The 14,148-nt window shown below is 36.5% G+C and overlaps 1 protein-coding gene across 1 annotated transcript; it reads right to left on the minus strand.

Annotated features, from left to right (window-relative positions):
- On the minus strand, nt 2,165–6,944 carry LOC107621443 (rhophilin-1-like). The gene is made up of 3 exons (XM_021114682.1): nt 5,824–6,944; nt 5,479–5,718; nt 2,165–2,239 (listed from the first exon to the last, which is right to left on the minus strand). The coding sequence occupies exons 1-3, from the start codon at nt 6,559–6,561 to the stop codon at nt 2,165–2,167; spliced, it is 1,053 nt and encodes a 350-aa protein (XP_020970341.1). The 5' UTR covers nt 6,562–6,944.

Here is a 14,148-nt window from a genome sequence, read left to right on the forward strand (position 1 = left end):
TATTACCTAAGTCCAGTATTGTCTGATATCGAAATGTGATATTCTGCCGTCGAAAAACTGTGCCTTTTCCTTTACTATGCTTGTACAAAATTAAAATGTTATATGATTGCAAAAACTATTCGAGTTATTGCACAAACTGATCTAGTTAAGTATATGTTGTCTTATTCGATACTAAGAGGTCGATTGGGGAAATGAATGCTTGCTTTAACTGAGTTTGATTTGTAGTATGTCCTAGCTAAGGCCATTAAAATTTAGGTCATTGCAGATTTTTTTTGTTGATCATCCAACCAATCTTAATGACTAGGAAGCAAATATTATTGATATTGAGTATAAACCTTGGAAATTGTACTTTGATAGATCGAAACACAAGGATGGTGCTGATGTTGGCATTCTGATTATATCTCCAGAAGGCATCCCGTCGAAATTTTTGTTCGAATTTAAAATACCCATGATCGAATAATATAACTGAATATGAAGCTTTGATTTTGGGATTAGAAATTTTGATTGATAAGGGGCATTAAATGTCCAAATCTTGGGGATTCTCAATTGGTTTAAAACAGTTGTCAAAAGAATTCAGGTGTAATAATGAAAAGTTGCAAAAGTATTTGTCAATAGCATGGGAGTTATTAGTGTCATTTCAAAAAGTATCATTGGTTCATATTCCAAGAATTCGAGATGAGGTTGCTAATGAGTTGGCTCAAATTGCATCGAAATATAAAGTTCTACTTGAGACCTTAGGAAAGTTGATAGAGGTTCAACAAATCTTTACTCGTATCGAAGAAAGAGAAATTTTAGTCATTGATGAGTGGGATGATGATGATTGGAGAAAATTAATTCTAGAATATTTAAAGATCCTAACATACGAGTTTATCAAAAGATCAAATTGAAGGCAATGAATTTTGTGGTGATAGACGATGAATTGTATAAAAAAGGTATTGAAGGAAGCCTCATGAGGTGTTTAAGTCAATCTGAAGTAGTTATCGCTCTTGGTGACGTCCATGAGGGTATATATGGTGCCCATTAAGCTGGTGATAGAATGAAATGGGTACTTCGATGTGATCGAGTGTATTGGCCGTCTATGGTCAAAGATTGTATTGTTTATGCAAAAGCATGTCAAGAGTGTCAGAAACATGGAGTAATACAACAAATTTTCGCTTCTGAGTTGCATTCGATTATAAAACTTTGACCATTTAGAGGATGGGCTTTGGATTTAATTGGAATGATTCATCCCCCATCATCTAAAATCACAAATATATTTTGGTGGCTATCGATTATTTTATGAAATGGGTTGAAGCTATTCCTTTAATCGAGGTTGGTCAGAATGAAATTATCAATTTCATAGAAGAACATATAATCTATCGATTTGGAATTTCTCAAACTTTGAGCACTGATTAGGGTACCATGTTTATTGGTCACCGTATTAAAAATTTTGCAGCATCAAAAAATATAACTATGGTGACTTCGATCCCATATTATGTGCAAGCAAATGGCCAAGTTGAGGCGGTAAATAAAATTTTAATCAATCTGATTAAGAAATAAATTGGTCAAAGACCTCGAACTTGGCATGAGACTTTAAGCCAAGTGTTATGGACTTATCGAAATTCATTAAGAGGATCGACGAACACATCTCCTTATAAATTAGTTTATGGCCATGATGTAGTTTTACCTTTGGAAATTAATCTTAATACTATAAGAGTAATGAGACAAAATGAGTTGCCGATTGAGGATTATTGGAATGCAATGTTTGATGAATTAAATGATTTGGATAATGAACGTATTTTGGAACTTGAAAATCTTATTCTTCAAAAGGAGAATGTTGTCCGTATTTATAATCGATGAGTAAAGAAAAGTGTTTCCAAAAGTGGGTGAATTAGTTTTTAAGGTTATTTTATCAATAGAGAAAAAGTCAAGATTCTATGGTAAATGGTCCCACAATTGGGAAGACTCTTTTCAGGTAATTGACTTATATTCTGGAAAGGCATATCGAATTAAGAATATCAATTCAGGCGTCGAGTTCAAATCAGTTAATAGGAAGTATTTAAAGCAGTATTAATGTTGGGAGAAAAATGTTTAATATATGTAAAGAAATATAAATAACAAGAGGAGAGTTTCGGAAGTACTATGTCTAAAAAAACAAACAACAAATACTTGGCAGTCCAAGTCTTCAAAGATAAGGATCTAATAACTCCTCTAATTCGAATCGAAGATGCACTCTTTCTTCGTCATAAGAAGTGTACAACTGTACATGTAAAACCCGTAAAATTAGTAATAATTAGTCAATAAATTAATTATTAATTAAATAAAGTAGAAAATAAAATTTTATGGTTTAGTGAGGTAGAATTAATTAAAATATGAATTTTGACACTAATTTTAAAGAATTTGGCCCAAGATTAGACCGAACAGACCAAACCGGGAGAACTGGGCCCGTATTGGGCCCAAGGCCCAACCCACTCACCCTTAAATATAACATTCAGCCTTTTTCTTCCCATATGAATAAGGAAGCACGCTGAAACAAGGGAGGAGGTGGGGGGCGTTGCAAACCCTTGCTCCAAGATTCAATTCACCGCAACTTTTGATCTGGAGTTCCGATCGTCGCACCGTTTTCGGCCACGTGACTGCAGTGTCGAGCTCTACAAAGAAGAATTTAATTAGATGAGGAAGCCATATTTTCCTTTTCAATTTTCTCTTCTCCAATTTCAAAATTCAATGTGAAATTGTGTTGAATTTTGCATGATTTCAGTGTTTAGGTTCGAGTTAACTTGCAGGTTTTGTCGGGTTTAGCTCGTTTGAGCTGTGGGTTAGGTAAGCACCCTCAAATCCTTGGTATATATGTTAAATTAGTGAGCTCTATTTTGATTATAGTGGTAATTATGATAATAGATTGAAATTGAGTGTTGGATGGAGCCAATTTGTGGATTTGGAAGCTTGAGATCAAGTTTCGAAGGCCGGATTTCATTGGTGAGGTTTTGGAATCTTTGAAACTTGTGGTGCGAGAATGCTTGAGGTGTTCTGGGTTTATCGGGAAATTGGCCAAGGTATGATTTTGGTTTCTCGTATATAACATGTACAGTATCGTGAAAACTTAGGCTATATGACTATAGGATAAGTTGAATATGTGTTTGGAGCATGTTTAATGATTTTAGTTGTTAACGTAAGTTAAAATGATGAGGTATGGTTAGATTGATGATTCATTTATGTGAATGTGGTTGGTGTTGGTAAAATAGATTGATGAATGATGAATTTGATGCTAATGGATGCGGATTATGAATGTGAACATATGAATGTTGATAAATTGATAATTGTGTTTGTATAATTAAGAACTCGTGGAATGAAGTGGTTTAAAATTGAGGCATGGTTGGTTGTGATTGAACATAGAGCTGTGTTGGGTGTGTTTGGAGTCATTTTGAAATGTAGAACTTTGGTTCTTGATAAAGGAAATTGGTGAAAATGAGGTTTAGAAGTCTTTGGTGAAAACTTGGTTTTTTTACTAAACTTTGACGAGCCATAACTCAACTTCTGTACCCCCAAATTATTTTAAATTTGTCTCATATAAAAATTGGTCCGTGAAGTTTATGCCGTTTGAAGAACGGATGAAAAATGTTTTAAAACGAGAAAGTTATACGTATCGGAAGTTTGGAGTGTAATGCTGAAAATTCTGCAGCATTTAACACTTTTGCCAATCTGCAGATCTTGCGTACGCGACCACTGCACACGACGCGACCGGTTTGGGCATCTCGTGTACGCGAGCAATGCACTTGCGTATGCGAGCAGGGAAAAGTTCACCCACGCGTACGTGTGATCTCTGTAATTAGAAAAGTGAGTTTTGTATTTTAAAACATAATTTTGAACCTCTAAACCTCTATTTTCACTCTTTCAGACTCCAAGGATTAGTTTTAAGTGTAGTGACGAGATTAAGCTATGAAAAGGGAGGTTACTTAGAAGTGAAGAAAGGTTTGGAAGGATAAATTGGGGTTGGTTGATAAACCCATATTTAGGGTTTATCTTGTGCTTGATTTAGGGGATTTTATCACCTTTTACCCACATTTATTCAATGAAATAGCATGGTTTCATGATTGTTTCCTAATTTGTGCTTAAGTATGAAAACATGCTTTTTAGGCTCTTAATTGTTAATTTTAATTCACCTTTGATTCCACTAGATGCCTTGATATGTTTGTTAGTGATTTCAGATTGAAAAGGTTAGGAATGGATCAAAGGAGTGAAGAGGAAAGCATGCAAAGTGGAGCAGTCATGGAAAAGCCAAAGATTTGGATATATTCATCCACGCGCACGCGCACTGTACGCGCACGCGTGGATCGCGAAAACCTCAAGGGACGCGCACGCGTGCTGTACGTGTACACGTCGGTGCCTACACGTAATTTTTAATTGAAAATGTGACCAGCGAATTCTGAGAGGCTGTGGGGCCCAGCTTGCAACCAACTTTGGTGCCAAAATGCATAAAAGGACCAAGGATTGAAGGGAATCAAAGAATTAGCATCATTTACACATATTAGATCTAGTTTAGAGTTAGTTTTAGAGAGAGAAGCTCTCACTTCTCTCTAGGATTAGGATTAGGTTTAGGTTTAGGTCAATAATCTTAGATCTAGGTTTTAATTCATGCTTTCATCTACTTCTACTCTTCAGTTCTTTGTTGTTACATTCATCATTCTCCTATTTTTTTGTTGTAATTTCCTTTATGTTGTTCCTATACTTTGTTGTAGATTCCTTCTCTTCTCTTTCAATTTAATTTGAGGTAATTCATAATAATTGTGTTTCTTTTGATTGTTGTTGTTAATTCTTTACAATAATTGTTGTTAGATTCTATTCTTGTTATCAATTTACTATGCTTTTCTTTTGTGCCTTCCAAGTGTTTGATGAAAATGCTTGGTTGGATTTTAGTATAGATTTTGTTCTTCTTGGCCTAGGTAGAGTAATTAGTGACTCTTGAATCATCTAATTCCTTTGTTGATTGACAATTAGAAGTTGCTAATTGATTTGGATACCACTAAAGCTAGTCTTTCTCTTGGAAGTTGGCTAGGACTTGTGGAATCAAGTTGATTCATCCACTTGACTTTCCTCCATGGTTAGAGGTTAACTAAGTGGTAGCAATGGACAATTCTCATCACAATTGAGGAGGATAATGAGGATAGGACTTCCAATTCTCATAACCTTGCCAAGAGCTTTCATAGTTGTTAGTTTATTTTCATTGCATTTTACATTTCTTGTCTCCTATCTCAAAAACCCCAAAACATACTTCATAACCAATAACAAGACACTTTATCGCAATTCCTAGGGAGAACGACCCGATGTTTAAATACTTCGGTTTATAGATTTTAGGGGTTTGTACTTGTGACAAATAAATTTTTGTATGAAAGGATTATTGATTGGTTCAGAAACTATACTTGCAACGAGAATTAGGTCAAGGTATATTAGTTGCTGCTTGGGTGTCCACAGGTCCGAGTTGCTGCAAATCCCTCTAACTAATTTTTCCGTGATGGATTCTGCATCATGATCAAGAGGACAAGATTGGACCGATGAGGATGTTTTAGGTCGCTTGGGTTCGGGTAGGATGAATGATTTCCTCTGACGAGCCTCTTTCCGAAAGAATTTCTGCTTCTGATGAAGATGAGGTATCCAAGTTTCGTCAAATAAGCAGACATGTTTGGTTGCAGCCGGATCACTTAGTATCAGATCATATGCTCTCCCATAATGCTTAGAAACCTACGTCATATCATTATCATCAATTCATCATCAACATCATCCTATTGAAAATCCAAAGTGAAAAAATAAATGCAAAATCAGTAAGTGTTAAGAGTCAAGACAGACCGATTTAAACAAATGGGCACATCGATGTTTTTGGAAAGCGGAACTGGCGTCGTTGTTGCTTTTGTCGTCGTCGAGTTGTTGCTGTAATTTGAGCTCCGAAGCCTGAGCGGAGAACAGCTGGTGCAGCGTCTCGGTGAAGACGAGAGTCAAGTCGAAGGTGGCGGAGATGTCCTTGGCGAAACCCTTCCAGAGTTCCGAGAAGAATTTGGCGGCGGCATTGAAGGCATCCATTGCAAGGTGACGGCCAAGGGCGGTGGTGCGGTCGCAAGAGGCTCCAATCTGGCTGTATATGGCGCCAAGGTTGTAGAGAACAGCAGCCTTCTCCAATTGGATACTCTTATGGGAGGAGACTCCATCCACACATATATAGTCAGGGTCGAAGGCGTCGTACCAGAAAAACATGATGCCGTCGGAGTCGTCGGAGTCAGCGGTGAAGAGTGGCTCAACCATGCAGAGGCATTTGAAGTAGTGGATGAGGCAATCACGTTGCATGGGAAGGGAGAGGTCCCCTCGCTCCACCATGTCACTGCGACATTTGTTTAGGGTTTCCAGAACGCTTTCAACTTTCTCTGCATCGCTCTCTGAGAATTTTGTAGCTACCAACTTGCGTAACGGCTGGTACAGCTCCACCGGATCACTCTTTTTCAGTGGGATTGATAGCATCTTGTCCAGGTTCGGGTTCAGCAATCCCACATCCTCCTTGCTCGTGGCCATGGTGACGTCGTTGCTTTTGGCCATGGTGACGGCGATTCAGTTTATGATCAGGAAGTTGAAAATCGATGAAAATTGGAACCACAATGTATGTGATTATTTCAAATTTTAAATTTCAAATCTAAAACAATAAGCAAATTTTGGAATATATATTTTTCTTTTATTAGATTAATAAAAAACATGGGTCATTTGTTAGTAGACTAAATTTGAGTTTTAACGTAGAGCTAATAATAATAGGCAGTATTGTTATTTACGTCAGTATTGTTTATCTTGAATTTGAAATGCTTTCTGGTTGTTAGGACTGTGTAGTATCACAGGCAGGAAAGTAGCGTTAGTTAAGATCATAATTAAAAAATATATAAAATTATATAAATAAAATTAAAAACATGTGTTAAAAGTTAAAACTTAAAATGTAAGTCTTTACAAACATAATAAAAATCATCAAATATTAATTTTTAGACATAATTTTAATTTTTAATACATAATTTTAATTTTATTTATATAATTTATATTAATTTTTAGACATAACTAATGATGTAAAAAGAGATAATAAACTAGTTTCTGATATAAATTTAGAGCATCAGAAAGACAGAGACAGATTTGGAGTTTCATGTATATATTTATGGGACAAATTTAGACCTTGATCAATATTTTTCTCATTTTAATTTACATCTATATCTTCCATAAGAAACATTGCATTATGCAAAACATCATAAATAGAGAAAGAAGAGTTTGAAGAGAGAGCTTCAAGAAATTAGTGAATTGAATTAACTTCATCTTATTATTCCATCAATGAATCAATTATACACACTTCTTAGAGGGATGCAAGAGTTTTATTTATAACAGAGTTAGAAAAGAGAGAAAGATCAGAGATCAGAACAAATTCAACACAACAACAACAAGGATCAGTAACAAATTCAACTCAACTCAATTATCCAGCAACAAATTCTACTTCTAGCAACAACCACATTTATGATATGTTCAGCATCAAATTCAACTTACAGCTGACAACAAATTCTACTTCTAGAATTCTAGCAACAAATTCAACTATGATAACTATGATAACTTTCAGGCCGCAACAAAAACTTAAACTATGATAACTTTCAGGCAGCAACAAAAAAACTTCAATTCTCCAAATATAATTTACAGCAAATTAACATTAGCTAAATCATAATTTCAGCAACAAACTCAACTTTGAACAATAAATTCAAGATGTACTAATAATTTACAGCAATAAAATTGAAAGAGGAATAAGCTGAAGCTGAAACTCACATAGGCAGAGAGACGAAGCAAGCGTTGATGGAAGACCCGGGCCGAAGCTAAAACCCTAAACCCAGACTCATGGCCGAGGAAGCGTTGATGGCCGAAGCAGGAAGGCGAGCTTACGAACTATGACAGAGTGCAACAAAGCTTGAGCGGCGATGAGCTTAAGGCGGCGACGCGAGCTTGAGGCGGCGGCGCGAGCTTGAGGAGGCAACGAGCTTGAGACGACGCGAGCTTGAGACGGCAACAGAGCTTGAGGTGGCGACAGAGCTTGAGCGGCGACGAGCTTGAGGGGGCGACCAGAGCTTGAAGAGCCGGTGCGGGCTTGAGGGACAGAGTGGCGAGAGAAGAGAGAGGTGAGATGGGTTCTGATTCTAGGTTAGGGCACCACGCAAAGGGGGTAGTGAGGGAGAGAACAAAGAACGACACCATTTTTTAAAAAAAAAAAAGCATAATCCGGTCCGGGTTATATGAACCGGTCTGGGTCACCGATTTTTATGACACCCGGCCGGGTCAACCAGTTTTTATTGGGTTTATTACTTAACGGTTCGACGAGTGGCTCGACCCGGCCAGATGACCGGGTGACCGGGTTTTCAGTCGAACCGGCCGGGTCGAGCCGGGTTTGATAACTATGGTTCGGATGGCAAGTTGAGGACGAAGAATTCCCTCTCTTGTAATGATGGGGATGTGGGGAAGGTAGAAAGACACTCTCCTTCATATTGTTTTCTCCACATTCTTCTCTGATTGCAAGGTAGAAATGCACACTCCTTCGATGTGGAAAGGCACTCTCCTTCGATGTGGAAAGGCACTCTCCTTTGTGAAACCTCCAGAAGAAGGTGGAAATGCACTCTTCTTCGTTAAAGTTCCACCTGGGAATGCGCAACATAGAGACAAATGTCTGGGTTAGCTACCAGATGTGTCGAATTCTGGCGATTTAACCGACACATAAGCTCACAGCCCGTCAGACAGGCATGCATCATGTTGCATTTGTTTGCTTTGTTTGGGTGTGCATAATTGTTTTAGTTTACCTATCTGATAAATTCTGTTTAACTGGTAACTGTGACATTTGCTGTAACTGTTCTTTAAATATGTTTGCCTTGTATTTGCTTGTGTCTATGATTGTCTTTCTGTTTTGAGTACTTTGGTGGTGAACTGATAATAATGATGATTTGTTTTGAAATGGGCCAGAGGCCGGGTTAAGTTTATTTGGGCCGGAGGCCGAGTTGGTTTGATTTGGGCCACAGGCCGTGAGTGGTTGGATCAGTGGTAAGGGTTGGTTAACAATGATTTATTAGTAAGCGGTAAAATGTATAGAATGTTATGTTAGGCGAAAGTGAAAGCAAGGGTTAGAGTTAAATGAGATAGAAAGTAAATTGCAGGGTTAGAGTTATACTGTGACTTGGGTACCTTAGAGAGTTTTACCAAATTTATGGTTCAGTTTATTCCTTTAAGTTTTATAATCTGAGTGTCGGCGTTCTAGGATTGCCTCTGGCTTTTCCGGGACCTTATTTATTATATATGTAGGCACCTTAACCATATTGAGAACCCCCGGTTCTCATCCCATACGATATTGTTGTTTTTCAGACGCAGGTCGAGAGGCACCTCGGTAAGCGTCTAGAGTTCATTCTGCAAGCGAAGTGTTATATCTTGGAACTCTGTATTTTGAGCTCATATGTTTATTATTTTGTATTTAGATTCTCCTCTGTATATTTAACTTTATTTTGTCCTTCTTAAAGGTCGATGTGGAGAAACAGGTTATTGTTTTATCCGTTTTGGGATATTTTGGGTTATGTATAGTTATGTAAATATTCTTCGGCTAACCTTGGCTTCGCAGGTTGAGCCTAGAGCTTGAATATTTTGTATCTTTTGGCACTTCCTTTTTATTATTCATATATATATATATATATATATATTACGTTTTTTCGTACGCAAGTTTTTCGTTTACGTGAATATTACGACTTTTGTTTTAAAATTTCCTTCAAAAGCTCCTCGTTATAAAATTTCTTTCAGCTATATATATATATATTACTTTTAGATGTCGTAATACCTCACCACCTCTGTCTTATGACTTAAGCGTAAGATTCTGTATGGTAGGGTGTTATAGTACATATTGATTTCATCATGCTCTTTGAGTTGTAGTTTCTCATACTTTCTCCCGATGTCAGCCATATTGTTTTCCATTTCACAAAGGGTTCGGAGAAGATCTTGTTTCCTCTTTTTAACTTTTAAGTAAGGCCTTTCTAATTGAGCTTCCTCCTCACGGATTAGGGCAAGTTCTTTTTCAAGTTCTTCCCTGCGCTGAGCTAATCGAGTTCGTGTACTGGTAGCATGAGCAACACCAACTTCATATTATTTATAAGTCTTTTGTGTTGACTTATAAGAAGTGTCAAGCTTTGTGAATTCTATTTCGATGACTGCCATCTCTTTCTTCACTTCATTCATTTTGTTATGGGAGATGAAGACGTTATTAGCAATTTTCTCGAATTTCTTCGCTACTCTGGAGAAGTTGAGTGGGACTTGATATTCGAGAGTGGAACACAACATATATGAAAAAATTGCATTCAAGTCATCTCGGTTTACCCACTCATCGATGGTATGCCTTAGGAGGCTAAGAAGGGCAGACACCCTTTTGATAGCATGAGGAGTCAGTTCTTTTGGGAGCTCTTGTTCTAATAACTATTCCATGGTTGAAATTGAAGTTGGCATATCCGTATTATGAGAGATTTTGGATATGGCACCAAGGAGTTCAGCTAAATCAGCCTCTGGTGGATTGGAAACAGTGGCTAGAGGAGTTTCTTGGGTTTTAGGAGTTTGATTCGAAGTTTGCCCAAGTTGACTAACTGAATCCGGTAAAATCTTGACACTTGGAGAACCTAGAGGAAGATGTGCCTTTTCATCAATAGTCTTTACCAGTGGGTTATCTTCCTTCGAAGGAGAAGAGGAAACAGTGAGATCGACATCGAGGTGAAAGGAGGTTGTTGAAAGGGTGCATTAATCTTTTCATATCAAAGAAAAGAAGAAAATTATTAAAGAGCCAATCGATAAGTTTGTTACCATAATAATCGTAATGTAATGTACCTTTGCGGCTTTTTGGGTTCAGAATGTTGGGAGTGAGTCAAGCTTCTCGACGTGCTACTCGATTAAGAACTGTTAGAAGCAGAAGAGGAATCATTCGGATGAGAGGAAGTCTGCTCTGGAGAAAGTTTGGCACTTTTATCAGAGGATTCTTCAGTAGAAGATTCTTTCTGTGATGAAGAAAGAAATTTAAGGTAAGGACCCTAAAATATAAAAATAAAAAAGATTTAAGTTTTACCTTTTTCGCCGTTGAAACTGTGGTGGAAGTTTTCTACATTTTTTGTTTATATTGTCTCGATGTTTCCACTTTTCTTTTCGGAGCTTTTAGAGGGAGTACTTCAGAAGTTCCAGGAAAGGTTTTTATCAACCTCTTCATAACATCATCCAGAAAGTGATTATATCGAGAATAATAACTGTCCCACCACTCGGTAAAAGACTTGATAACGAAGTTACTATGAATAAAGGATAGTGGGGAGTAGTGGCTTCGAATTTTATCACTGAGATCACGACATTTCTTAATGTCTTCTTTTGAATTGAAGGTAACATGACAGAGAGTTGGGATTTTTTTTTGGAAAAGGAGCTGGAATGGCTTGTGAAAAATCTAATTGTCTGGCAACATAATGTGGGCATGAAGGGTTACCTTGAATTGTTTCTTTTTGTATTGAGGAATTTCCATTGGAAATATCTGAATGGCAAGAAAATTGGACCAGGTCATATTATTTGAACCATGGCTATCATCGTCCGAAAAAATATGACGTTGAAACCATTATGGTCCACACATTCGATCCACAAAAAGGGCAAGTATTAGATCTTCATTTCAAAAATTCTGGCATGAGTGAAATTTTGAGAAAGCTTCCCAGAAGAGCTCATCAGTTAAACGTGCATTTTTGAAATCTGACTGTAAGGTGATCAGTCGGAAACCTTTGATACTCTATTTATCTGAAGTTGTAATTCTCCCTTATTTCATGTGTTTTTTGAAGACGACATTTATCAAGAGTTGTAGTAGCCAAAGGGGCCCCTTGCACTGATCGAAGTCTTTTTTTCGAAGACTATCGACCATTTGCCCCAACTCGTCAAGAGGTTGCCAAGAAGCAATTTGGCCAAATTGAAATTATGCCCTTCATGAAGTAAAGCGGATGGGATGAATAACTTTTGCATCGAGATACTCTTCGAGCAGAAAATAACAGCGTTTAGCCAATAATACAAAAAAGATACACATTCATCTTCTGTGACAAGGCTGTTTTCTTTTCCCATATTATGTTTGATAAATTTTTCATAAGAGTTTTTCTCGATAACGTTGTATTTTTTATTGGGATTCATATCGAACGTGGCTACAGGGTTGCCCATCAAAAGCCCAGTGATAACTGCCACATCAAAAAGTGTGGGGCTAACCATTCCATATAGAAAATGGAAGTTGTTTGTGGTTTTGTTCCAAAAATATAGTGCAGTCTCAATCATCAAATGATGTGTGATTGGCGGGAAACAGAAAAGTCGAAGGAGATCATGAAAGCTTTGAAGTTTCCAGGCTTCACCTTTGGCAGATTCAACCCTTTGATACTAAGTAAGGAAGCTGACATTTTTAAAAGAAATTTTAGGATTGTTCCAGAAAGGTTTTTTATTATCGATGAAGGGGGCTATAAAAATATCTTTCTTTTAATAAGTAAGTTCTCTCCTTCGACACTAGCAAAATGGTGGGAGATTTTTTGGCTTGGTCTAAGGTGTTTTAAGGACTGACGAAACAATGCACATTGTTCTCAACAGAGAAGGAAAAAAGATTTTCTTGTCATTTGTTGTATTGGCTGGATCTTCAACAACAATATCCGTAACTCGAGAGAGGATTTTCAAATCAGGTTGTTCGAAAGTGTCAGTGGTAATTTGTTTCCCTTTGCTTTTTGATGACAAAGTTTCTGGAGTTTTGGCTGAAGCCATTGTTATAGAAAAGAGAATAAAATCAGAGAAGAAGAAATATGACGTTGGAAATGGAACGGTCACTGAATAAAATGAGGAGAAGAGTAGGTGAAAGAACCAGAAAGTTGAGAAAGTTACTGTTGTCGTTGTTAAGAAGGTGTTGCCAAAAAGAACGGTAAAGAAAAAATGGAATTTTTCTTTGTTGGAAGTGAAGGGTTTTTGTGGTTCAAATTTGAAAAATAAAAATTTCTCTGGGAAGGTAAAATTAAAGGAGAGAGAAACGGTAATTAATGGAAAAACGTGTTGTAGTGGACGTAATTATTGGATTTATGAAAATATGGGTAGTTAATGGACTTTGTTTAAATTAATTAATTGATTATGACATTTAAAGAGTCGTGTTCAGATAGGATTGAGCGCTTTATTCCCAGTTTGATTGCGATAAACGCGTCAATTCTGAGGGGGTAATTTGTTAGTCAAAATTAAACAAGTTTTAATAATCGAGTTTGAGACTCGATTGGTACCTTCGAAGATTGTGAAGCTCATCAAGAAGGGTTTATCGATAAGAAAGATGGATTCGATCGATTTAACTCATCGAAGAATAGTGAAGTAATCGAAATGGCAAGAAGGCTAACAAGTGAAGATAACTGGTAGCAGAGCAGTTCTAGAGCAGTTACAGGATCATCCAAAAATGCGAGAACAGTTATCAAATAATTTTTACACATGGAAGATATGTTGAAGTTTGATTGGTCAAGAACTCTTATAAATAGTTGAAGAATGGAAGGAATAGAGGTTGAAATTCGGTTTCAGAAAACACTCTCGCACATTCACATCTCCAGCGATTTTTTGAGTCTGCAAAGAGTTTTTCTTTTCTGTAGGATTCTTTCCATATCTTTTAAATTTCTTTAAGTTTATTGTAATCTTTTCCTTTCTACAAATTTACTTTCTTGCAAAGTCTTTGTTTTTTTCTTTAATATTTTTGTATTGTCTTTTGAATTCAAAGTCTTTTAACCTTTGTTGAGGGCATTTTATTGTTTTGATTTAATTTCAAGTCATTTATTTTGTTCTATAATTTAGATTTCAAGTTATTTAAATTCCATTTACATTTCAAATATTTTTTTCTCTTCTTTATTTTCTCCAAAATTGGAAATTTTTTTTATGTATAATTCGAAACTGCTAGTTGCTTTTTCAGAAAAGAAAAAAGCTTATAAATTTAACATCAAATAGTTATCACATTGAAATCATTTGTCACACTTTTTTAATAAAGGCATTCTAAAGGTTATCACTACTCACATACGTGTCAAAATTACTTTAGAAATTCTTTTCAAAAAAAATTACTTTAGAAATGAGATCAAAAGTTAGTGTAGCCCT

The sequence above is a fragment of the Arachis ipaensis genome, chromosome B10 (genome assembly GCF_000816755.2).
Source record: "Arachis ipaensis cultivar K30076 chromosome B10, Araip1.1, whole genome shotgun sequence".
NCBI lineage: Eukaryota > Viridiplantae > Streptophyta > Magnoliopsida > Fabales > Fabaceae > Arachis > Arachis ipaensis.